This window comes from Sceloporus occidentalis, unplaced genomic scaffold (genome assembly GCF_023333645.1).
Source record: "Sceloporus occidentalis isolate IW3139 unplaced genomic scaffold, rSceOcc1.0.p SCAF_190, whole genome shotgun sequence".
Classification (NCBI taxonomy): Eukaryota; Metazoa; Chordata; class Lepidosauria; order Squamata; family Phrynosomatidae; genus Sceloporus; species Sceloporus occidentalis.
The window spans coordinates 863,578-890,784 of record NW_028317170.1 but is presented as its reverse complement, the minus strand read 5'-3'; the positions used below and the strand labels follow the sequence as shown (position 1 = coordinate 890,784).

The 27,207-nt window shown below is 43.7% G+C and overlaps 2 protein-coding genes across 3 annotated transcripts in view; one reads left to right on the top strand and one right to left on the bottom strand.

Annotated features, from left to right (window-relative positions):
- The first annotated feature begins 4,103 nt into the window (after positions 1 to 4,103).
- On the top strand, positions 4,104 to 12,817 carry LOC149278407 (LIM/homeobox protein Lhx8-like). Of its 2 annotated transcripts, XM_089501994.1 has the most exons (9): positions 4,104 to 4,178; positions 5,613 to 5,684; positions 6,829 to 6,996; positions 9,363 to 9,484; positions 9,615 to 9,835; positions 9,921 to 10,024; positions 10,823 to 10,918; positions 11,633 to 11,816; positions 12,741 to 12,817. In XM_089501994.1, the coding sequence occupies exons 1-9, from the start codon at positions 4,104 to 4,106 to the stop codon at positions 12,815 to 12,817; spliced, it is 1,119 nt and encodes a 372-aa protein (XP_089358120.1). The 2 variants fall into 2 exon arrangements, with proteins under 2 accessions (XP_089358120.1, XP_089358122.1); XM_089501996.1 differs by lacking the exon at positions 5,613 to 5,684.
- Positions 12,818 to 14,699: 1,882 nt separating this feature from the next.
- The window catches only part of LOC149278406 (choline transporter-like protein 5), a 46,254-nt gene continuing 33,746 nt past the window's right edge, over positions 14,700 to 27,207 (bottom strand). The window contains exons 21-22 of the mRNA XM_089502020.1: positions 19,648 to 19,732; positions 14,700 to 14,806 (exon numbers count right to left, since the gene is read on the bottom strand). Coding sequence (XP_089358146.1) covers positions 14,700 to 14,806; positions 19,648 to 19,732 — 192 coding nt within the window. The remainder of the gene's footprint in view (positions 14,807 to 19,647; positions 19,733 to 27,207) is intronic.

Below are 27,207 nucleotides of genomic sequence, written 5' to 3'. Positions count from 1 at the left end.
CAGCTAAAGGCTTGATGTTGGGAATAATGTCCCAGATAAATTGGAATGAGAAGAAAATGATAAACAGAGGTTTGGGGTCTTTAGAGAAGAGGTGCCCCTGGGGAGCAGGGGAGGCAGAGCCATTTAGCAGGTAGAACCCAAGTGTCCAGATCAGCCTTTATTACAGGATAAGTTTTTGTTTTTGTTTTTTTTTTAATATATGAAAAATATTTTCTCAAACTTTTTTAGAATATTATTGTACACTCTGTGCCTGACCCCTACAGACAGTCTTGGTCCCTGTTTAATCTGAGATAATAAAGGGTATTATCCTATTCTTTGTTTTCACTCTGATTGGGGTATAAGGAGCACAAAATTCTGTATATTTAAGAAGTCAGCACAATGTCAAATTCGTGGCCATTTCCAGGCTCACATATACCCTCCATGTGAAGAACCCCATAAATAATGGGATTAATTGAGGGCTTCAGTGCTAAGGACCCCATTAAATAATCAAATAGGGGATGCAGACCCTGCTAAATAAATGACAGTAAACCTTATCCTATTAAAAGGGAAGAGTTTGGAGAAATGATTCCAGGATACATTGTATACATTGACTTTTCATGACAACCCCCAGTTAATAATCTGTGTTATATACTCACTCTATCCAATACCAGCAAAGATTAAACCGATCTCAATATACTGATCCCCAAATGAGATACAATATATTGTGAGATATCATGTTTATTGACATTTAGTTAAATAAATCTAATAATTAGGTGGATGATCATATTATTTATTGCACATAGACCAAAAGGAAAATATATACATTTTCACTAATGAGAAGGAACCACAGAATTTTAGGGAATACTCTTCATATGGATGAACTATAATAGTGCTGTGATTGATGATAGATAGATAGATAGATAGATAGATAGATAGATAGATAGATAGATAGATAGATAGATAGATAGACAGATAGATGTCTAAACATTTTGGGATCAGTTTAGGATTGAAAGTCATTTTGCTCCAAAATGACAAATCAATAATGCTTTTTATTTGAACCTTTAACAGGGTCCTTTGAGCAGTTAACTAGTTAATTGGCGCTGTGGGGGTCTTGCTCTGGTAATGGCAGGTGACAGGCAGCGTGTTATACAATTACCAGCCAAATCCTCAACATTTCACTGAAGAATTCAGCCTCCATGTGGCAAAACTGGGGACCTGCTTCATTTAACAGCATTTATATTATTCTGACCCCCCAAAAAACAAACAATGGATCTAATTTCTTCAATATAAAGCAAATTCTGTCTGAAATATAAATATTGATTACATGAAATATTTGCTGCCACCTTAAAAAATGACTCGGTTTTGGGTTGTGTGATCGCACCAGCCGAATGAATTCGGGCACTTCTAAAAATTAGGGAAAAAATCAAAGATTACGAGAAAAGGCAAGCTAAACCTATTAAGAAGGATGCTGATTACATTTTAAATTTTATTTGATTTCCAATAAATTATAATATTCTCTTATTCTCTTCAATATAAATGAATTTCACCATATAAAAAACGTAATAATTATAAGAATTAGATCAATTTTTGACGGATTCATTATGGTTAAAATATTATTATATTTCTGCAGATTTTTAAAGTATATTTTTTCTATATTCTACCCTTCCAATATTTATTGACAGAATTTCTTTTTATAATAGGGTTTTATCGCAGCTGGGCATTGCAATAAAGTGTATATATATATATATATATAAGGTTTTAACTACTATTTTGCAGTTACTATAATTAGTAAAAATATATATATTGTTTTAAACATTATGAGATTTGTATTCCAAATTTTAATACTTCTAAAATTTCTATTTATTTCCCACGCATGAGCAAGGCTCCATTAGATCACTTTCAGCCATGGTACTTGGTAGATCATATTAAGAAAAGGGCTATAATTCTGCCCCAATAATTGCTGGCACCCCAGAATCTGCACAAACATGTGTTTATCCCCATGGAAATTCTCGATGTGATTTAAGTAATAATTTGCTAATTCGGATTTATTGCATTTAAATACCAATTTTCTGCGAGCTGGATTTAGTGATATTATATTGTTCCCAATAATGGGGGGATATCCCTGAGCAGATCCTGCAGGGTGAGGGGTGTGCAAAGAGGGGAAAGGTCTGCTTTTTGCCTGGGTAAATCTGCCAACATGGGGCAAGTTATTTTCAGATTAGGAGTTTTGCAGCTGGGTAAATCATCATTTTGCCTGGTTCATTTTGTTTGGCAAGACCTGGGAAGAGTCCTCAGAAAACAAGGAGAACATGGGGTTAATTCTGTGGTCGAGCCCTGTGCAATCTGTCCTGGCATAGGGGCAACTCATACCCCCACCCTTTTAAATTTGGGGATTAACACCTACCCAATTATTTAGATAGATAGATATGCATATTTTATATTATTATATCTATATAAATTCGGATTTTATTTATTTCTGTCATTTATTAAAATAAAAACAGCCATCCACAACGCATCTCAATACATCCTAATAAAACGAAATATTAAATAATAATATAGGAAATATCTCACTATAAATATGTATAAATCTAGAACGAATAATACAAAAAACACAATAAATCCTCATGGAAATATTATACTTATTGTATACGTATCTAATCACTAAAAGTTATATAATAAATAGAGAAAGTTGGTATCATAATTCAAATTAATGTTTTTATTAATTTGTTAAATTAATTTACTGATTGTATTATAAATTCATAAAAAACAGAATTTAAGCCCAAAATTCCCTGTAAAATATAGAATTATATTTCTGGATGCAGAGCAGCTGTAAAAGAATATTTTTCGCGATAAAATTAAAAAAATTAGAATTTTTGAATATAAATCCGCAATTATTTAGTTTTTTAATTATTTTCTAATTTTTACGTAGATTATAGACACAATACCGACAAATCATTCCTCCCCAAAGTGGTCCAGAATACTGTGTGATGTTAAATGGCAAATTAATTGGGTTTTTTTAAAACTATGAAGAAAACAGAATTACAGAAAAACTGCATCTGAGCAATGATAATATATATTTTATTGAATATCACAAATTACCAATGAATATATATAATTATAAATATGAATTATTGCTAAATCAAAAAGTACTTTGTAACGTTCTATAAAGAGATACAAATTAGACAGATAACATTTAATTTTGGCAATTGTTTTTTTATAATCGGTTTTCTTCTGTGCGTTGCATCTAATAATAATAAATACAATAATAATAAATAATAATAACAACAATGATAATGTGTTGCTTAATGATCATGAATAAATATGGGGACATATAGCCTCCCCATGTCAGTTGGCCTCACCTGTTGCAGGAGCTGAGACATGTCTGTATGAGAGGGGCCCCTGTGGCCCAGGCTGGCCACCCCTAGGCACTGATGCCTCCAATTATTTGCCTCTGTCTGTGTGAGGCTGGAGGCTTAATGCTAATTAGTAACATGCTGCTTCTTGGGGAGGCCTGATTTCTGCAGCACTCATCACACAGCTCTGGGGCATCACATGTTGCCTTTTACCCTAATGAGAAAGGCTTATAACCAGGGCTTGGAGGGCAGGCAGAGGGATAGCTCCTGGGCTACAGAATGGGGGACTCTTGATTTTAGGGACTAAGTAATGGCTGCATTTTGGGGTCCCATCTCCTGCAGTGCCTCTGGGCTACAGAGGAGGAACTTGACCTCTGGGGCAAGTGTGAGGACACCTTGTTGGGTCTGTTTGGAGAAATGCCATTCTCCCCTATGGCAAAGCCATTTTTTTTTATTTTGCCTGTCCTCATTGCCCCCGTCCACCCCCTCCTGCCCCTGGGAGGTGTCTGATGCTGGAGGTGCGGCCATAAGGAGCAGTAATGCCATCTCTCCTCTCCTCTTCTCTCCATATCCTTCCTTCCCTCCCTCTCTCTCTGTCTCTCTCCCCAGATCTGGTTCCTCCCCCTTGAAAATAAAAGTTTTTTTCCTGGTGCTGGCTGCCAGCTTTGGGGTCGGCTGTCAGGGTGAGAGGGTCTGGGTGTCCTCAGGCTCTGGATTTCCCTGGAGCTGTGGCCCTTGTGGACTGGGTATACGAGCTGATCTGGCTGTGCCATGTATTGGAAGAGTGAGCAAATGTTTCTCTGCAAACTGGAAGATCAGGATATCCCTGCTGTATCATCTGACAAGGTAACAACTACCTCTTTGGCTAGGCCTGGGGTCTGATCCGAACCCTGATTTGCATCCCTGAAGGATACCACCCGCTGCGGGTTTCTACAGGATACAATGCGCTATTTGCCCCCCCCCCCGGTTACAATGTTTCCAGGCACTTTGTGTGTCACTGTCTGGCTCTGTGTCTGTTTGGTGATCTGCGGACTTGGGTTTTTGGGGTTTTTTTTGAGCATTTTAGGGGGGTCAGAATTTCATAAGAACAAGACCTCAAACATAACTGGACAAGGAGGGGACTGCTGAGGCTTTGGGAGAAATCCTGCTCGGTTTTGTGTTTATACCCAGGATGGCAGATAGCTGCGCGTATGGGGGCGACAAGGGCAGATAGCTGCGGAGAGTTCCATTCATTTGACGTACGTGGAGTTGTAACTCGATTACTGTGTGATAATAATACGTTTCCATACATTGTACTAAAGCAGCCCGATACACCCATAAAGATCTGCCCCTGTTATTACCCCGAGCTGGGGTATTACCCCGAGTTGGGGTATTCCATTAATACATTACTCGGCATCTACTATTTTCCCTGATGTATTATATATGGGAGCTCGGCGGGTGTTCTTGCGGATATGTGTGTGTATATATAATGTGTGTGTGTGTATATATATTCGGGGGCATTAATGGTATTTCGGTGGGTGATTAATGACCCGCTTTGTGTAGTGTGTGTTTGGGGCCGTATATCTGTGTACATAGTACATGTATATAATTTGTGTGTGTATATATGTATTTATATAGTGTGTTTGGGGCCATATATATATAATTAGTGTGTGTGAATATAATTTGTAATGTGTATTTTGGGTAGAAATCTCCGTATTTCGCTAATTAGGAGATTATTCGGCTACTAAACGGATTATATGGAGTTCGATGTAGTAATCCGCCGGCTCCGCATCGGATCCATTAACGGCTGACGGAGAATATAATATATAATATAACAATAATATAAAAACAAAAATACAAATAATAATAATAAATATAAATGAACTGTATGCATTGGATAATAAGAAGTTGCCCCCGGTTTTCCTCGGATATTTTGTTCGGCGTGTGATGTATTTGGGGCATTTTCTGTTTTCGGGTTATTTTCTGTGTATTTTGGGTGTTTTGAAATCCCTTATTTTTTATTGTTTTTGCGTATTTTACGTGTGTTTTTTTTTTTTTTTTTTTGTGTGTGTTTTGGGGTATTTGGAGAGTATTTATTTATTTTGGGCCGTTTTGTGGATTCCGTCCGGGGATCTGTTTTTCTGCCCCTCTAGGGGTTAAACGCCGCCCGTTGTTACCCATTAAACGGTAATTTGCACCTGGTGGGGTCACCTGCAGGTTAATTGCCCCGCTCGGCACGCGCTGTGTCACTGCGCGGGGTTTTTGGGCTCCGGGTCTCACTCCGTCTCTCTCTGTCCCCAGTTTGTGGCCCCCATGTCCGAGGAGTGCGGGGCAGGAACCGCGGGCAGGAGCCGGAAGAGCGAAGGCGCCCTGGTAAGGGGGGCTTGGGGGGTAATTGGGGGCTGCCGGGTGAATGGCTGGGATTTGTGGGACTGACTGGGCTTCGGCTGCTGGAGGTCACGGTTTTGGGCGGGAGGATCCCCGGGGCAGATAACTAAAGGGGTATTTACTGCTTGGGAGTCTGTCTATGGACCCTGCGCCCTGTCACATGAATTCTCTCAACTCCAAATGCCTGCATTACTGGGCATCTCCTGCAGGATGGTATCAGCTGGCCCCTGTATAATGTATAGATAAATCAGTGACCGGCCCCCTGTATAATGTATAGATAAATCAGTGACCGGCCCCCTGTATAATGTATAGATAAATCGGTGACCGGCCCCCTGTATAATGTATAGATAAATCAGTGACCGGCCCCCTGTATAATGTATAGATAAATCAGTGACCGGCCCCCTGTATAATGTATAGATAAATCACTGACCGGCCCCCTGTATAATGTATAGATAAATCGGTGAGATGAGTTTTCCCCGTTCAATTCAGAGTAAAGGGAGGCACTTGGATTGTTTAAAATCTCCAGCAAACTCCCCGTTTAGGGAATAAGCCCCTGTCTCATCTGTGCTCAAGCAGGGCTTGTGTTGCTGGCTGCATGTAAATCTCACGGCCCTCCGCACACTGGATGTTTCTTCAGTGAAATGACATCCTTTCATGATGTGATAATATGTTTTCATCTGCTGGGGAGAAGATACTACAAAGACTACTCCTTCACCCTGATACCCGCGGCCTTTGGTCCGTTCTGCCTGAGAACAGATTTACAATAAAGTATTTGAGCTTCTGTTCCACTCGCCCTAAAAACTTGTACCCAAAATGTGCAAACGAGGCATTCTGCCCCAGAATCTTTCTCAAATAGATTTTTGTACAACTACCATCGGAGAAGCTGACTCCCAGCTGGGAAGTTTACTCCCCCAATACCCCTCCCAGTGATTATTCACTTTTTATATAGCGCCATCATATTCTGTAGCGCCGTGCGATGGGATTTGTAAGACCTGCATCGCTTTTTGTAGGTAGAATCGTCTGTCTGTTAACAGCCTGATGTCGGCTGGTTGGTTGCGCGGCTGGCTGAGAGTGATGATGCTGTGTGTTGGAGTCCCCCCACCCCCCCTCACTCCTTTTCTTTTCTCAGATACACGGCAGTCCTGCTGCCGCTCTGGATGATGACTCCTGCTCTTCGGCTCCTCTGTCCCCGGCGTCTTCGTCTTCGCCCCGCTCCATGCCGTCTGCCGGTGTTACTCAGGGGAAGAGCATCTGCAGCAGCTGCGGCGTGGAGATCGTGGACAAGTACCTGCTCAAGGTAGGACATCATCTCCCGGCGGTCTCGTATCTGCTGCCTCCTTCCCCCCCGCCCCGGCGGTCTCGGATCTGCTGCCTCCGTCCCCCCACCCCGGCGGTCTCGGATCTGCTGCCTCCGTCCCCCCCGCCCCGGCGGTCTCGGATCTGCTGCCTCCGTCCCCCCCGCCCCGGCGGTCTCGGATCTGCTGCCTCCGTCCCCCCCGCCCCGGCGGTCTCGGATCTGCTGCCTCCGTCCCCCCCGCCCCGGCGGTCTCGGATCTGCTGCCTCCGTCCCCCCCGCCCCGGCGGTCTCGGATCTGCTGCCTCCGTCCCCCCCGCCCCGGCGGTCTCGGATCTGCTGCCTGGGGGGACGTCTCGCCGTTCTTTGCACAAAGTCTCCGTTCTTTAATGAATTTATTGCTGAATTCCCGGCGTGTTCCGGGGCGGATGTCGCGATGTGCTGCGGGTCGCGATGTGCTGCGGGTCGCGATGTGCTGCGGGTCGCGATGTGCTGCGGGTCGCGATGTGCTGCGGGTCGCTGGGTGTCTAATAGGCTCTTTTTTTTGTTTGATTTTTGGAGAGAATTTGGGCAGCTGGACGTCTGAGATGTTGCTGAGTTGGCATAAAACGTCTCCAAATTATTACCCTCTTTCCGAAACCTCGGAGGACTTCGTTGGAAAATCCAACCTATTTATTTTTTTAATTTTATTTAGAATTTATTTTTATCTAATTTAATTATTTTGTTTATATTTTTGTGTCCGTCCCGCGTGGTTCGAAAAACTGCCCTCAGCTGTTTATGTAGAAAATAATCGAGTCGTTTAAATCCCGGAGCCGACCCGACCTGTAATGTTGGAAAAAAACTCCCTAAATTCTGGAAAATTCACTCTTTATCAAATACCCCGCTGCCCCTCAAATACCCCGCTTTGTTTTCGGAGGTCGCTCGCCCCGATAAAGGAGAATTTTCCAATGCATTTATTTTTTCTATTAAATGGAACTTTATTCTAAGAACGGAGTATTTTGGAAAGTTAACTCCGCTTCTGCCGGGAAGAAGTTTGTCTCTGATGCGATTGGATTTAATGCCTGTTTTTTTTTCTTTTTCTTTATATTTTACCCTTTCAGCGTGGCAGGGGTTAAGTTCCATTTTGTTAGTATTTTTTTTTTTTTTTTAAACTGCTTAAATTCCTCTATACGGTAAACAAACGCGGGTTTTAGTCGGAGGCTCCTAACAGGGAAATCGGATTTTTTTTCCCCTCTTTTCTATGTAAATATTTATTGGTTTGGTTACAGTTGCCGGTTGTTATGGCGATGGCAGACGGTATTTTAGTATTTCCCGTTATGAAAGTTACCGGCGCTGGAACGTTCGGTATTCCGGTATTTTTGTCTCTCGGCAGTCGCTGGCGCGTTCAGAATTCCCCAAACCGATTCTTCACGAGGAGATAAACGGGATCTTACTTCGTTTTATTTTTGAGGTTTTTTTGTGTTTTGTTTTTGTTTTGTTTTTTCATTCATTTCTTTTAAATGTAATTTGGATTCCTTTTGGTAACTTTTTTTTTTTCTCATTTATTTTTTTTTGTTTTCATTTTCAAGGAAATTGCCCAATGCTCATTTTTTTATAGACAGAATAATTTCGTTGAATTCCATCTTCCTCAAAACGTTTAAATACGTTTTGCGTCTGCTCTGTTCCTGTAAGGAGGACGGTGTCGCGGCTCCTGCGCTGTGATGTCATAAGGCTTTAGACCATAAATATAAATCAGTCGATCGAGTCGCAGTCTGCATTGGGTGCGTTTCACATAAAACAGACGATTCGCTTAGACGTTCAAGGCTAAAATTACGCTTTTTTTTTTTTTTTTTTTTTTTTTTTTTTTTTATTTTAAGCTGTGCTCGGAATTGGAGTTTTTCTTCTTTTATGTTTTTGTAACTTTTTATTTAAAAGCATTTTTGCCCAAATATCGATTTTTGTTTCAGGCTCTGCGTATGTTTGGTAAAAGCGGAGTTAAATCCGGATTATTCCTAGAAAAAAAAATCATTTCCACGTCGCAGATTTTTTTGGCTTTCCACCCAAACGCTGTCTTTATACAGAATTCTCAGACGTTTACTAAAACTCACAAAATCTCGAAATGAGAAGCGAAAATGGGTGTGTTTAATACAAAGTGTAGTAGATTCCTGGATCAGACCTTCGGCGGAATTAATAAAATCACCGGAACCGATCGGAAAGGGGGTTTAACGAGGGTCCGAAGGAGCTTTATCTGCTCGCACAAAACTCCGAGGAGTTTTATCTTTTTGTGATTTGTAACTATTTCTATTGTTTTAATAATTAAGCGTTGCCGCGTAGCTCGCCGCCGGCATCGATGGCAGCGTTTCCCATGGTAACCGCGTTTCTCCTTGCAGGTAAACGACCTTTGCTGGCACGTGCGGTGCCTGTCGTGTAGCGTGTGCCGGACGTCGCTGGGCAGGCACACCAGCTGCTACATCAAAGATAAAGACATATTCTGCAAGCTCGATTATTTTAGGTACTTTACACGTATGTATTCCTTGTAGCCGTGTCTGTGGGTTTCCACGCGTGTTCCGGGGGTGCGTGGGGTGGGGGGCTCTGCGGAGTGTTATACGGGGGGGGTCTTATTCCGGTTTGTGTCTCGTCAGACGGTACGGCACGCGCTGCTCCCGGTGCGGCCGGCACATCCACGCCACCGACTGGGTCCGGCGAGCGAAGGGCAACGTCTACCACCTGGCGTGCTTCGCCTGCTACTCCTGCAAGCGGCAGCTGTCCACCGGCGAGGAGTTCGCGTTGGTCGAGGAGAAAGTTGTCTGCCGGGTGCATTACGACTGCATGCTGGACAACCTGAAGAGAGCCGTGGAGAACGGTACGTGGGGGGGGGGGGTCCGGCCGAGGCCGATGGGCGAGAGACGCGCCGCGGGGTCTGACGTCTCCCCCCTGCTTCGTTTCAGGGAACCGCGTCAGCGTGGAAGGGGCTCTGCTCACGGAGCAGGATATTAATCAACCGAAGCCGGCGAAGAGAGCGCGGACGAGCTTCACGGCCGACCAGCTCCAGGTAACTGCTTGTTCCTCGCGGCTCCCCGGGCAGAGGTCTCTCGGGGCTCCTTCTCGTGATTACGGTTTGGTAAACATCGCTGTCTCTGTACTTCGCAAACGCAGCAACGGAGCCAACAATTACTTCAGTGTTTGAAAGCGGATCGGGGTGATCAGCGGTCTTCGTCTCCCATGGAGGAGTTGGGCAGTTTATTTTTTTTCTCATAACATTTGGTTTTTGCACTTTTATTTTATTTTTTTTTTGCTTTTCTCAGAACGACCATCTACTAAAGTGATTTTTTTTTTTTTTTTGCACTTTTATTTATTTAAATTATTTTTCCTTAACGTCTATGTGACTTATTTTTTTCTTCATACTTTTTTGAATAGTTAATCTATATTTTTTTAATTTTTTTTTTTTTTAGAAAACTTTTTCATTAATCAGAAAGCTGCCGGTAGAACGAGTAGACTTCATGTTGCTACTTTTTAAACTTTTAGGAAGAGCACGAAGTAGCCGTCAAAACAGCCAATGATAAAAAGCGTCTCTCGTGCAAAATGTGCATTTAGATACGTTTGGTGCATTATTTACTTTATATATAGCGCCATCAGAGTCCGCAGCGCTGTACAAAGGCTGCTTTATCCATGTAGCTGGATTGTTGGATTCCCAGCATGCACCTGACCTGCCACATCCAGTACCAATTTTTTTTTATATTGTATACAAATATTATTTTTTTTTCTGGGTATCAATAGGCTTTTGTGTTAAAGTTACATTTATCTCCTGCAGTGTTTTAAAATCATGTATTTTTTTTGTAAAATTTTCCAGGTTATGCAAGCTCAGTTTGCCCAAGACAACAACCCGGACGCACAGACGCTCCAGAAACTGTCGGAACGGACCGGACTCAGCCGGCGCGTCATACAGGTGCGTGTTCTGCGCTGCGCTTCTGGTCTGTCTGCGGGGATTTTTTTTTTTATTTTTTTTTTTAAAAACTATTTCTGCAGAAGAAAAAGTAAGAAAATGAGTTTGCACGAGAGACCCGATGTGATGGGTCCTCGATAAAGTCTACGTCTCTACTGGTGCAAGCCCTTTATGGCTTTGTAAAGTGTTGCTGTTGCACTAAGTGACCACTAGTGGGCGGAAATTTTATTTCAGCAAGTTGGCAATTTTGTTGCCGGATTATTGTTTGTGCAGCAGCTCAGATTCCTTCAATCGCTGCTACTAATTATTTAGATTCCTGTTTTCTGAGCGCCTATGGATATTCCAGCTTTGTACAGAAGTTTTAACATTAACCCCCCTCCCCCCAAATGCTTTAGGCTTCTTGTTTGCAATTTGATATGTAATGTTTACGATGATTGTTTTTAATTGAGTGGGTGGTGGATAAGTGGAACAGACTCCCAGCAGAAGTGGTAGAGGGTGGTAATACAGTGAAGGGATTAAACACACATGGGGTAGACATACGGCTCCTGAATCCAAGACGAGACCAACGACTGATTAAGGTTTGAGTCTTTACAGCGGGAGACGGGGGCCGGATGGGGCCGATCTGCCGGATGGATTCTGGGTTTTGTTGAAATGGTGGGGATTACTGGGATCTCCTTTGCTGCTCTGAGGCTTTAACGCGAAACGTTTCTCCTCCAGGTTTGGTTTCAGAATTGTCGGGCGCGCCACAAGAAACACGTGAGTCCCAATCACTCATCCACGGCGCCGGTGACGGCCGTTCCGTCATCCAGGCTCTCACCGCCGATGCTGGACGAGATGGCCTACTCTGCATACATACCTCAGGACGGGCCGATGCTGTCGGCTCTGCACAGCTATATGGATGGTAGGTGCCAAAACCCTTCAACCTCTGCCGATAAAGCAGGAAGGAGCCTGGAATGCATGGCTGGGGGGTAATTGAAATCCCCCCCCCCCTTGCATTCCTGCCTCTCCATGCGCCGTATATAATCTGACGTTCCCGAGCGCTGAGTCGGAAAAACGCAAGTTCGGGGTCGGTTTATATTTGGTGTCTCGCCGGCTGCAGTGACCACCGGGACTCGTCTCCAGGTTAACAAACCCGTTCTGTGCCCTTTTTCCCCCAAAATCTCCTTGACAGAGCCGGTTTGGGTGAAGAGTACTTTAATACGAGATCTCACTATTTTTACTTTTGTGTAATTAATGGTTTTGGTAAAAGTAGTTCGGCTGCCGATGGCGGTCAAATTTGGGGCCAGAATTTTAATCACAGAAAACCAAATGCCAAGTACCAAGTGGAACAGCCTCCCAGCAGAAGTGGTAGAGGGTAATACAGTGAGGGTATTAAACATGCATGGGATAGACATACGGCTCCTGAATCTAAGACGAGACCAACGACTGATTAAGGAGAAACGGGCGACAGGATGGGGGCCGATCTGCCGGCTGATTCTGGGTTTCCGATTACAGAATTAATGTGCAGGAAAGGCAGGTAATTCTCTCCTGGTAATCTGATAGACCCCCCAACAATGTAAAACCTTTAAAAATAAGGGGGTTTTTTGTTTGTTTTTTTAAAATGCAGAGGTGGTAGGTGCTAATAACCCCGGGAAATTCCCAGGATTCCTGAGGGTCGGATCTGCCCCCAGTGAAAATAAGAGAATGGAGAGGATGAGCGGCGGCGGCGTTCCTATCGGCATCACAATCTCTTGTAATGTTTGACTTGCATTCGTGTTCAGTCAGCGTGACGTGTTCTCTACCTGTTCTAACGGCGGCTTTCTTTTTTTTTTTCTCCCCGTTTCAGCGCATTCTCCCTCGGCGCTCGGCCTCCAGTCCCTCCTGCCACATTCCATGACACAGCTACCGATAAGCCACGCGTGAAGGACTTCCACGGGAATGTAAATGTTTTGATATAACATTGAATGGCTGATCGCGTGTAGGATGCGGTTCCGGACTCGCGGGTTCCGCGTTCCCTCTTGGTGCCGAGACCCCATGGATTCCTGTTTTCGTTTTGTTTTTTTGGGATTTTTTGTGTTTTTTCGGCGTGCAGTAAAGCAGTTTCCACACCGCCGGGGTCTCCTTGAAGAGCCGCGAACGTCTTCGACTCACCCGTTTTTGTTTTTTTCTCGTATTGTCTGGAAATAGTCCGATCTCCTAGTCGTTTCTGTTAATTTATTTATCATCGTAAGAGCACTTTGCCAAAAAACGGACTGACGAGCGCAGCAAATGTTTACAATTTTTTGTGAAATTGTAGAATTCTTTTTTTTGTCATTTAGTTTGTATCTGTAAATTATTACAAACGTACATATTCTGTATATCTGAGTTATTACTCTTCTCAACCTTTATCTGTGAAATGGTAAATTCAGTTTTCTTTTTTTTTTCCCCCTCTTCGGGATAAACTGAATAAAATTTGGAGTACAGCTGGCTGGGGGTTTTTTTTTTTTTAACCTAGAATTATTATGGAATAAAATTTATGCGGGGGGGGGTGGTACACTTATGTCATAAACTACAAAAACATCTTATATAAAAAAAAAAAACGAATTGGCATATATGGCAGGTTTTTTTTTAATGTATTTTAGAAAAATGCATTCCGATTGCCATACATAACGCGTTTCATATCCAGAAGTAATTTTTTTTTTTTTTAATGAAGAAAAAAGTTTCTAAAACATGGTTGTAGTTTTGTTGTTCACAAAGTTTTACGCTCGTAAAGCACTCAACGCCACGAAAGTCATAAAAAACATTAACGGTTAAAGGTTTTTTATATAAAAAGTCTCCAATAATTCTGCACGGCAGAAGCGCGCGGTTACACGCGGCAACGTTAATAAAAAAACAAATTCAAATTGAAACCAATAAATCAGGAGGGAACCCCCCCCACCCCGGTTTTTACTTCGGCTCGGCCACAAATTTGCCACAAAGCACTTACCCCCCTCCCCCTGCATCCTTAAGCATTTTATGCAGAGTCCTGCACCAGTTCCTGCATCAGAACGATGCACACATTTCTAATTCAGTTTTTTTATTTTTTTTGCATTTTCAATTTACGGGGGGGGGGTGCTATTTAGAAACGCCTTTTTATTTTTAATCAAGGATAATTTAAGAAAATTGCAGTTATTGGCCATAAAGCGTCTTCACCAGCTTTTCACTTTTAAACGAAATAACCCAAATTTCCCCCAAAAATTGGAAATGTATAGAAGTTTTGATGCGAATTTGTGAAATTTTAAACCTGTTGCTGCGGATTTGCGATATATTCTGAGAATAACCCCTCCTTCATGCAATGTTTTCTCCTTAATTTACAAGATAGCGGAATTTACCCAAAATATATATATATTTTTTTTACATCTTTAACAGAAGCATCCTATGTTTTCTACCTAATAAAAAGCGCCCCCGCCCCGTAACGTTCACAGAAATGTTTAAATCGGGGGGGCTTCTCATTATTCCCCGGATGGCCTCCGAATCCCCCCAATAAGGCCCTTAATTCCTGCAGGGAAAGTTTCCTCTTATTTTTATTTTAAATAATGCCAAAAAAATTTAATTCTTAGATTAAAAATGTGTACAAAAATTGTAACTCTTACATTGCCAACCCAAAAACTTTTTTTTTTTTTAGTTTTTGTAATTTTTAAATACATGCGTCCCCCGTTTCTGAGCGATGCCACCAGGGCTCAAGCGCTGCCTGTAAGCCTTTGGTTTAAAGTCTGTACATGTAATAAATATTACGGTCGTTTGGTTTCAGTCGGCGTGGCAACGGGAGATTCCTGCATTTTCTGGGTTAACGCGCTCGCGCCGGAACGTTCTGCTTCTTCAAGATCTTCATCAGCGTTTTGTTCATGTAGAAGGGTTTCTCCGCCGAGCCGTCGTTCCGCTCTACATCTTCCACTAGGAGCAGAAACGTCACGCGGTCAATAAACGCGCCAACCGAAAAACTGCCAGGAGCCTTTCCTGCTCCGACCGCAACGTCGCCTTCCGCCCGCGGCTTCCGGAACACGAAAGCAGAACGAGAGGACAAAGCGACGCATGCAAACAAAGTGAAATCTTACCATCTCTGCTGGGTCTCCACTCAATAGAGAAACTACCTACAAAAGGCTTAAGTTAAAGGGATAGAATGCCACAGAGAAGAACGTTCCGGATAGAAATGCGACAGAGATGAACGTTCCGGATAGAAATGCGACAGAGATGAACGTTCCGGATAGAAATGCGACAGAGAGGAACGTTCCGGATAGAAATGCGACAGAGAGGAACGTTCCGGATAGAAATGCGACAGAGATGAACGTTCCGGATAGAAATGCGACAGAGAAGAACGTTCCGGATAGAAATGCGACAGAGAGGAACGTTCCGGATAGAAATGCGACAGAGAGGAACGTTCCGGATAGAAATGCGACAGAGAGGAACGTTCCGGATAGAAATGCGACAGAGAGGAACCTTCCGGATAGAAATGCGACAGAGAGGAACGTTCCGGATAGAAATGCGACAGAGATGAACGTTCCGGATAGAAATGCGACAGAGAAGAACCTTCTGGATAGAAATGCGACAGAGAAGAACCTTCTGGATAGAAATGCGACAGAGAAGAACCTTCCGGATAGAAATGCGACAGAGAGGAACGTTCCGGATAGAAATGCGACAGAGAGGAACCTTCCGGATAGAAATGCGACAGAGAGGAACGTTCCGGATAGAAATGCGACAGAGATGAACGTTCCGGATAGAAATGCGACAGAGAAGAACCTTCTGGATAGAAATGCGACAGAGAAGAACCTTCTGGATAGAAATGCGACAGAGAAGAACGTTCCGGATAGAAACTTTACAAAGATGTCCTCATCTTACTGGACAATAACAGGGGGATTTCTAACATTCAGCAGTCCCGCTGCCCGTCAGCACGTCCGCCAAATTCAAATGCATGACGGCACCGTCATAAATCACCACCTAAATTTTATAATTTTCTTAAGATTAGGTTTTTTTCAGAATTTTTTTTAGCCCCCCGCTTTTTTATAATTTTTTTAACAAAATAATCACAAATTTATTTCCCCTATATCAAAAATATCCCCCTCCCCCGTTATATATCAACTCGGAAGGGTTTTTTTCTCCCCCCCACCCAAAATATCTTAATTGATTTTCACACATTATTATCAGACAAACAGTAAATTTAATCAGTGCAACATTCATGGACTTCCGGTTACAATACCGTAGCTGTGTCAGTTGAAACGTTAAAAAAAATTCAATTGAATTTTTTTTTTTTTTTAGAAATCCTTCTGTTTTTGTTAAATTATTAGAGAAAAATTTAATTATTTCTCACATTACGCTGGCAGCTCCGTATCCGAGCAGATTGGAGCAAAAGGCCAGTCGAAGAAATATATCCGTAAAATAATTTAATTACCAAAAAAAATTAGCAAAAATTGCTTGAATATTATACATTTTTCAGGAAAAAAATTAGTAAATATTGTGAGAATAAACCCTAATTTTTAGTTTTGATGTTGCTGAGACGACACACACTGTGTTAGCGGCCTGTGGGTAACGGCGCTCACATCCTCCATTTTGTATCAGAAACCTTCTTACACCTGCTGTTTCAAAATGGCCGCCAAAAATCAACGTATTCAACGATTCATTTTTAAAAAAAAATAAATAAAAATCAGTTTTAAAAGGTTTTTCTGTGAAGTGCAAATATTAACGAGCACCAGACGTTCAGATAAAGTCCGTTTCCCAAACCTCCCATCGTAAATGAAAACAATTTATGGCGAATTATATAAAATGACCGTTTATATCAAGTATTTGGTTTTTTCTCTACAAAAAGAAAGTTGCTATTTAAAAAAAATGACGCTCCCGTGTTCCCGTTGTATGGAAATTGGACTTATAAAAATATGAAAACCCTAAAAAAGCGGTTTTATAGGAAAATTCTCCTGTTCGTAGGCACTAAAAATGTAACGGCGACGGGACGGCTCCCGGTTTGGGGGACGCCGCGCCCAGGTGGTCCTCGCTCGACCGCTTTCTGGTGCAAAAAAAAGAAAAAGGTCTGTGGAGCCCTCAGGTACCCTCTGACAGGTCAGTTATCGGGTTAAAAAAGGTGCATTTCTGTTAAAGGAAGCGAGTGCAATAAATTAGCGTTTTGCTTTCTTTTTTTTTTGCTCTTTTTTTCCCAGAATCCTGTGCAGGTTGGGCGACATGTAGTAAGGCTTGGAGGAGGATCCGTTATTCCGTTCCAGATCTTCGCCTGATTGGTGGGTTGCGCCGGAGGAAGCGACAGAGCGTTGGAGCCAAGAAGAGAAGAGAGAGAGAAAAGAGAAATCAGCGTTAGATTCAGAGCCGGCCGCTTAATTAACGCGAGCCCGAAAAATATATACGAGACGCCAACAAATGGAGGGGGGGGTAATTTCAGGGTGTGCTGCATTTGTGGGCAGGGCTAACAACGCGATGGGCGGAGCTCGCTGAGTACAGGAGCTGCACATAAATCTGCATGGAGTAGGAGGGGAGTGGGCGTGGCTAAATAATGCTCCAGAGACCGAGCACATGTGACCTGGAGACTCAGAGGGCTCCCGGGTACGGCGGTCAGCATTGCGTTTTGTTTTTTTTTTAACTAAAATAATTTTATTTTTTGTTGTTCATTTTGTTTGGGAATCAGTGAAATCGTTGAGGGGATTTATAGTTAAATTTCACATCATGGAAGCTGAGGTCGGTGGCAGGCGGTGGCAGAGCCGGCATTATCTACTCAACTTCCTGTCCTGAAATTCCCTCCCCTCCCTTACAAAGGCTGCCTCAACCAATCAGCAGCAATCACTAACTTTTCAACCGGGGAGAGATAACTTCCTGGGGAAGAATAATCCTGAGAACAGGAAGTTACCCCGGCTGCTCCCATTATATACACATAAAGGGGGGTTCTGCGACTGCTCCGTGACGGGGGGGGGGCACTGGTGTCAAACCTGGGTGGCCATATTTCTGCTTTAAAAGCTTTATTTATTTATTTATTTTTTAATAATTATGGTTACAGGTGGTAACAATAAAGTTAACTGGCAGTAAAAGGGTTAACCCCTTGCGCAGGCATCCCCTGTTGGCTTAATTATTACGATCAAATCCCAGCAGCGAGCCGTTAACAGATCCATGAGCTACGAGAAGACAGTTTGAAACCAGGAAGAAGCGCAGAGAGACGGAGCAGCCATTACTGCGAAAGCAGAAGAGCGCAGAGCGTCGCCGTGGTTACCGCATTAAAGCTGCCGATCCACTCAGAAGGCGCATTAATTGCGCTCTCAGCAGATCTGTCATTTTATTATTTTCCTTGAACATTTAATCAGATAAAAAAACAACAGAAAAGTCCAATCAGCGCCTTTTTTTGGCGTCACGTGACCCTTGAACATTCCCAGCAAAAATGATGAATGAGGCAATTTTTTTTTACAAGATCAAAAACACATTCCTGCGACGGGTTTGGGACGTTCAGCTGAACAAGCGGAGCAGCAGCTTTAAATTATTTTCTGGAAAATAACGACATCCTGGAGTTTTTAGCTTTGTTTTTCATTCTGTGTATGGGGAAAAAACTGAAAAATGCATATTTTCCATGAAAAAATAAAAATAAAAAATAAATGTTTATTGAAAAAGAAAAATTTTTTACGGGTGGGTAATTTAACTCCGAATATCACGGCTGGTGCAGCAGCCCAAAGAGGGGTGAGCAGGAATCCTCTGATTCTGATCACACAGAGGAGGCGTCCGTCCGTCATGTATGTCAGTCTGTCTTACATGTGATTAACCCTTGCAAGTCACTGTGGAATGGGCTGTCGAAACAATAAAGAGTTAAAACAGGTTAACCCTGTATATCCCACTAAAGTCCAGTATCTATGGCGGGTCTTAGCTGGTCTTCATCGTGTCCACGTCAGACTTTGCTTAAAAATTGCTTGGATCAATTAAGGGTTAATTCAGACTAAAAATCTATATTTTAGGGACTGTGTGAAGTCCGTAGCACAAAGTGAACATTTTTAACGAGAAAAGTGACTTGGATACACATTTAAAGCCTCATTTTTCATCCACGCATCATTAAATCCTAATTGCCGGCAATTAAACTTTTTGAAACAAATTTGAAGATACCGGGCGAGAGTTCTAAAGGAGGCACAAAAAATGGGGATAAAACACGGAAAAACTCTTTTTGCAGAAACTTATAATTTTAGTATCAATATGTTATCGATTCAATCTACTAATTTGAAAATTGAATATTTATAATTTCGGGAAACAAAGAGATTTACAACGTATTTTGGACATAAACCTTGTTCTCGGATATCTAACCAATATACAGTAATATCAATAAATTGTTAATTATATATTTTTGTACTACGCCCGTCTTCTATATTACTTGATCATTTTTGAAATTATATAAATAAAGCTACGTTATAATTAAAAAAAAAAAAGTGTTCGTTTTTAAAATGTGATCCTTTTTATTATATAAAATATCATTTTAATTTGTTTTGTTAATAAATAAAATAATGTGATATTAATCCTTTATTCATTATAAATTTGTACTGTGCCCGTCTTCTATGTTACTTAATAAATACAAAAAAAGATATAGTTCTAAACCGGGGGTTATTCAGAAAAAATCCATGCTTTTTTTAGGAGATGGTTTTGGTGATATTTGGTGATTTTTGGTGCACTCAAACCCAGCAACATTTGGTGTAAAATGTAAAAAAAATAACTGGAAATATCCCCCGGAGCAACGCGCTAAACCCGCATGCAAAATCCAAAAACATACTTACAAAAACACAGGAAAAGGGTGTCAACACACATGGCGTAAACGCTGAAGAATCCATGCGCAATAAGGTACGATCCGATGATCACAGTCTATGGAGAACAGAAAAGGTTGACATTAATATATATAGTATATACAGTATCAATATACACATATATAGTATATACAGTATAAATATACACATATATAGTATATACAGTATAAATATACACATATAGTATATACAGTATAAATATACACATATAGTATATACAGTATAAATATACATATAGTATATACAGTATCAATATACACATATATAGCATATATAGTATATACAGTATAAATATACATATAGTATATACAGTATAAATATACATAGTATATACAGTATAAATATACACACATATATAGTATATACAGTATAAATATACATAGTATATACAGTATAAATATACATAGTATATACAGGATCAATATATATAGTATTGTCACGGAGCTGGCTAGTCCGACCGACTGCCTCCGCTGTCTTGTGCTCCCTTAGCCTGGGACTCCACACTTTCCCCGGTTCCCCAGTCACTCGCCGAGACTCAGTGTCGGGTAAAACCAAACGAAGACTGATTTATTTTAGACACACAGAGCTGGATATATCCAGCAAAACACACATTAACATAAAACAAGATATTGGGACACAAACCGCCCCCTTAATCTGCCTCTCAGAGACAACAGGGGCAGTAACGGGATTAACAATACAATAGGGGGGAGACTGATTTATACAACATTAAACATCAAAGAATGGTGGTCACTCCCTGGTGGCAGATCCTGGCTGTCTGCCGGAGATAATCCCCTCAGCCAGTGATGAGATAATACTGCTGGGGGTAGCCACAGAAGTCTCTACAAACCCAGGGCCCATCGTCAATAGGGAGGAGGCTGGCAGTCAGGCCTCTCCAGTGGCCCCAGTGATGGAGGCTTCCGTCACAATTCTTCCCCCTCCGAATTGGACTGACATAGGATGAGACCCCAAACGGGTTGACTCCGTAGTCAGTCAGTTTATTTGGCCCATCAATGCCCTCCCAAAATTGTTGCTCCTGCTGCTGCTGGGAAGATGGGCCGGCTGCGCCATCTCCCGGGTGCCGCTGGGGAGGGATGCCTCCTGCATCCCCTCCCTGGTGCTCCTGCTGCCGTTGAGGAGGGAGTTCAGGTTGATCCGGTCCCAGAATTAGGTTCTGCCGCTGGGGAGATGGACCGGCTGTTCCACCTCCCTGCTTCTGCTGGGGGGGCAGGTCGGCCGCTGTATCTCCCTGAATTCCTGCAGCTTTGGTAGGTGCTGGGCACAGGCCAGCGATGCTCTGCCCTGTTGCCAGCACTTCAGCTGGGGTTAGGGAATCTTGTGGGTCGGCCTGCCGCTGGGGAGGGAGGGCCGCTTCCTCCGCTCCCGGACATGTGAGCTGCCGCTGGGGAGAAGGGCCGGCTGCCGCATCTCCCTGGATCCCTGTAGTGATTGCAGGTGTGGGGCAGAAGCCAGCAGCGCTCTGCCCTGTTGCCAGCTCTTCAGCTGGGACTAAGAGATCTGGGCAGACTGCCCAGCATTCTGAGGACCCAGGTGTGGAGACTGCAGTGTTATCCACCCCTCTTGGGTTAACATCCTCAGACAATAAATCAAATAAATCCCCAGTCTCTGGTTGTGGTGTAAAGTCGCACAGCTCCAGTATTGGATCTGGATTAGCTGCCCAGCATCCCTGTGACTCAGGGGTGGAGACCGCAGTCCCATCCACCCCGCCTGGGTCAACATCCTCAGCTGACCACTCAATCACATCCACAAAATCCACACAATCCCTGGCCACTGGGGCATTCTGTTGAACGCGGTCAAACAGTTTTTTATACGCCTTCTCCAGTTCCCACTCCTGTGTAATTAAAAAGTCTAAATCACCTTTAAGTTCTAGTGCATCTGGGAGGTCCCACTCCCTGAAATCCCGGATGTCCTCAATCCGCCACTCCGCTGTGCTGCCCAAGTCCGGATCCTCCTGAAGACTATCCCATAATAATCCAGGGCCACTGAAGTCATAGCCCTCTGGAGAACAATCTTTCGCAGTTCCCCAATATGCTTGCTCTGTATACCACTGCAGAGCCCTATAGTGATCTTCCAGCTCTACCTCCTGTTGGACCAGCTTGTCCAATTCGGATACCCATTGCTCCTGGGGTTGCTGTCCCAGGAATGACATCCGTAGTTCCCGCTGGTCTCTAATCTTTTGTTCGGAGCTTGGAAGACACTGACCCCGGCATATAACAGCCCTCTGCCATACTGACCGTCGAACCACTTGCCTCAGGTTCTGGTATTGTTCTGTAGGCAGGGCAGTGGTGTAGCAGGAGAGGATGACCCGCAGCAGCCCCTGGAATTCTGATACCACATCCATGTCCTCGTCAAGGCGACCGAAGTCTGCCGTCCTGTCGGTTAATCCCGGTAGAAAGTAAGTGTCCCTCGGACTAAGAAGCAATTCCCACCGCTGCCACCAATGTCACGGAGCTGGCTAGTCCGACCGACTACCTCCACTGTCTTGTGCTCCCTTAGCCTGGGACAACACACTTTCCCCGGTTCCCCAGTCACTAGCCGAGACTCAGTGTAGGGTAAAACCAAACGAAGACTGATTTATTTTGGACACACAGGACTGGATATATCCAGCAAAACACACATTAACATAAAACAAGATATTGGGACACAAACCGCCCCCTTAACAGGGCCGGACTGGGACTGAAAAGCAGCCCTGGAAAAATTTGGAGACCAGCCCCATATAGTTTATCTCACGGTCAGGCTCTTATACCCACACGCACCCCTTATACATACCTGCGTCACACTATTCACCATTCTTTTTATCTCATTATTTGTATTAAAATGCCAGAAAGCAAAAGTGTTAAAAGGCCCTAATAAATTAAATACATTACACATAATAGGATCAAAACATTTGCTACTGCGAACATTTTTAGATGAAAAAGTTCCATTTTATTCAGTGGAACAAAACACTGATCACATTATTCTTCACGATATTCTGGTAAGAAACTTTTATTTCTTTATTAATTCATGTAGACTATTTTTTTCCATATTTAATAAAAGCTATGATTGAGACATGTTTGGTTTTTATTTCCTTTCATTTGACAACCTACCCCCGAGTTATGCACCTCTGCCCCCAGGCTTGCCACTCTGTCCCCCTGATATGCCTTCTAACCCCCTATATGCCACTCTGCCTCCAGAAATGCCTTATACCCCCTATATGCCACTCTGTCCCATGATATGCCTTCTAACCCCCTATATGCCACTCTGCCATATAGCAGGTTAAAAGGCATATCATGGGACAGAGTGGCATATAGGGGGTATAAGGCATTCTGGAGGCAGAGTGGCATAAAGGGGGTTAAAAGGCATATCATGGGGCACTCTGCCTCCAGAAAAGCCTTATACCCCCCTATATGCCACTCTGCCTCCCTGATATGCCTCAACCCTCCTATAAGCCCCTCTGCCCCGTGATATGCCTTTTAACCCCCTTTTTGCCACTCTACCTCCAGATATGCCTTTTGACCCCCTATATGTCACTGCATCCAGAAATGCCTTATACCCCTATATGCCACTCTGTCCCATGATATGCCTGCTAACCCCCTATATGCCACTCTGCCATATAGGGGGTTAAAAGGCATATCATGGGACAGAGTGGCATATAGGGGGGGTATAAGGCATTTCTGGAGGCAGAGTGGCATGAAGGGGGTTAAAAGGCATATCATGGGGCACTCTGCCTCCAGAAAAGCCTTATGCCCCCTATATGCCACTCTGCCTCCCCGATATGCTTTATACCCTCCTATATGCTCCTTTGCCCCATGAAATGTCTTTTAACCCCCTTTATGCCAGTCTGCCTCCAGATATGCCTTTTGACCCCCTATATGTCACTCTGCATCCAGACATGCCTTATACCCCTATATGCAACTCTGGCATATAGGGGGTTAAAAGGCATATATCATGGGACAGAGTGGCATATAGGGGGGTATAAGGCATTTATGGAGGCAGAGTGGCATATAGGGGGACACACTTACATACACACACATGCCGAAAATATTATACAGTAAACAAAATACATTGGTTTACTCACCTTCTACTTCTCTTGACTTCCGTCCTCTGGTAGCTGCACACTGTTCTCCTCTATGCTGACAGGAAGTCACTGACCTGACATCCGGTGCTGCAGCAGTCTGATAGCGAGGGGGCGGAGCTTTCACCCCTCACGCTGCTCCCATCACTATGCAGCCATCAGACTGCTGGGAATGTAATCTAAACGGCCGATGCGTGCTGATGCCGCCGGCCGGAGCTACTTTAACACTTTTTTTTTTATTTATATGGTAAGCTGGATCGGCTTGCCATATAAAGTAAAAAAAAAAAAGTATTAAAGCAGAGCCGGCCGGCGGCATCAGCACGCATCGGCCGTTTAGATTACATTCCCAGCAGTCTGATGGCCGCATAGTGATAGGAACAGCGTGAGGGGTGAAAGGTCAGTGTGAGGGGGCGGAGCTTTCACCCCTCACGCTGCTCCCATCACTAGACGGCCATCGCACACGGCTGCTGGGTGCTGATGCCGGCCGGCCGCATCAGCACCCAGCGGCCGCTTCGATTAGATTTCGGCTGTCTTCGGGGTTAGTCTGTCGGCCGCCCAGCCCACGGACCTGCCGGCCCACCGGGAATTTTCCCGGTATCCCGGTGGGCCAGTCCGGCCCTGCCTGCTGATGTAAAGTTTATGGCAAGCAATGCAGGCTGCTACCGTCGGTTCATAAGGGAGACCAAAAAACAGGCAATGAGATAGACATCGACTGTAGACGGGACCAGCGTACAGGTCGATGGGTAAAAATCAATGCTTCTTATTCACACAGAAAAAAAAAAAGCTGCCTGACCAATAACAATAAAAAAGGAAATAAAATAAACATATATAGTGTACGTTTCTATGAAAATATAGGTTTCTCTGCCTAGACTAGGGGTCATAGACCTTCAACTAAACACACACCTGCTCAGGGCCGGACTGGGACTGAAAAGCAGCCCTGGAAAAATTTGGAGACCAGCCCCATATAGTTTATCTCACGGTGAAGCTCTTATACCCACACGCACCCCTTATACACACCCGAGTCACACTATGTGCAATTCTTTTTATCTCATTATTTGTATTAAAATGCCAGAAAGCAAAAAGTGTTAAAAGGCCCTAATAAATTAAATACATTACACATAATAGGATCAAAACATTTACTACTGCGAACATTGTTAGATGAAAGAGTTCCATTTTATTTAGTGGAACAAAACACTGATCACATTATTCTTCACGATATTCTGGTAAGAAACTTTTATTTCTTTATTAATTCATGTAGACTATTTTTTTCCATATTTAATAAAAGCTATGATTGAGACATGTTTGGTTTTTATTTCCTTTCATTTGACAACCTACCCCCGAGTTATGCACCTCTGCCCCCAGGCTTGCCACTCTGCCCCCCTGATATGCCTTCTAACCCCCTATATGCCACTCTGCCTCCAGAAATGCCTTATACCCCCTATATGCCACTCTGTCCCATGATATGCCTTCTAACCCCCTATATGCCACTCTGCCATATAGGGGGTTAAAAGGCATATCATGGGGCACTCTGCCTCCAGAAAAGCCTTATGCCCCACTATATGCCACTCTGCCTCCCTGATATGCTTTATACCCTCTCTTTATACCCTCACTCTGCATCCAGAAATGCCTTATACCCCTATATGCCACTCTGTCCCATGATATGCCTTCTAACCCCCTATATGCCACTCTGCCATATAGGGGGTTAAAAGGCATATCATGGGACAGAGTGGCATATAGGGGGGTATAAGGCATTTCTGGAGGCAGAGTGGCATAAAGGGGGTTAAAAGGCATATCATGGGGCACTCTGCCTACAGAAAAGCCTTATGCCCCCTATATGCCACTCTGCCTCCCCAATATGCTTTATACCCTCCTATATGCCCCTCTGCCCCATGACATCCCTTTTAACTCCCTTTATGCCACTCTGCCTCCAGATATGCCGTTGACCCCCTATATGTCACTCTGCATCCAAAAATGCCTTATACCCCTATATGCCACTCTGGCATATAGGGGGTTAAAAGGCATATCATGGGACAGAGTGGCATATAGGGGGGTATAAGGCATTTCTGGAGGCAGAGTTGCATAAAGGGGGTTAAAAGGCATATCATGGGGCACTCTGCCTCCAGAAAAGCCTTATACCCCCCTATATGCCACTCTGCCTCCCTGATATGCCTCAACCCTCCTATATGCCACTCTGTCCCATGATATGCCTTCTAACCCCCTATATGCCACTCTGCCATATAGGAGGTTAAAAGGCATATCATGGGACATTTTTGTTTACTTTATATGGCAAGCCGATCCAGCTTGCCATATTAAATAAAAAATAATATATGCCACTCTGTCCCATGATATGCCTTCTAACCCCCTATATGCCACTCTGCCATATAGGGGGTTAAAAGGCATATCATGGGACAGAGTGGCATATAGGGGGTATAAGGCCTTTCTGGAGGCAGAGTGGCATGAAGGGGGTTAAAAGGCATATCATGGGGCACTCTGCCTTATGCCCCCTATATGCCACTCTGCCTCCCCGATATGCTTTATACCCTCCTATATGCTCCTCTGCCCCATGATATACCTTTTAACCCCCTTTATCCCACTCTGCCTCCAGATATGCCTTTTGACCCCCTATATGTCACTCTGCATCCAGAAATGCCTTATACCCCTATATGCAACTCTGGCATATAGGGGGTTAAAAGGCATATCATGGGACAGAGTGGCATATAGGGGGGTATAAGGCATTTCTGGAGGCAGAGGAGCATATAGGGGGACACACTTACATACACACACATGCCGATTTTTTTTGTTTTTAACAAATACAAAAAACATTATACAGTACAAAAAATACATTCTTTTACTCACCTTCTACTTCTCTTGACTTCCTGGTAGCTGCACACTGTTCTCCTCTATGCTGACAGGATGCCACTGACCTGACATCCGGTGCTGCAGCAGTCTGAGTGCGAGGGGGCGGAGCTTCCACCTCACGCTGCTCCCATCACTATGCAGCCATCAGACTGCTGGGAATGTAATCTAAACGGCCGGTGCGTGCTGATGCCGCCGGCCGGAGCTACTTTAACACTTTTTTTTTATTTATATGGTAAGCTGGATCGGCTTGCCATATAAAGTAAAAAAAAAGTATTAAAGCAGAGCCGGCCGGCGGCATCAGCACGCACCGGCCGTTTAGATTACATTCCCAGCAGTCTGATGGCCGCATAGTGATGGGAGCAGCGTGAGGGATGAAAGGTCAGTGCGAGGGGGCGGAGCTTTCACCCCTCACACTGCTCCCATCACTAGACGGCCATCGCACACGGCTGCTGGGTGCTGATGCCGGCCGGCCGCATCAGCACCCAGCGGCCGCTTTGGTTAGATTTCGGGAAGCCTGGGGGGCAATTGCCCCCCTGCCCAGCCCGCCCCTGGCACCGAGGGAGGCGTTCATTGCCATTTGCAGCCGCTCAGCGGCTGTCTTC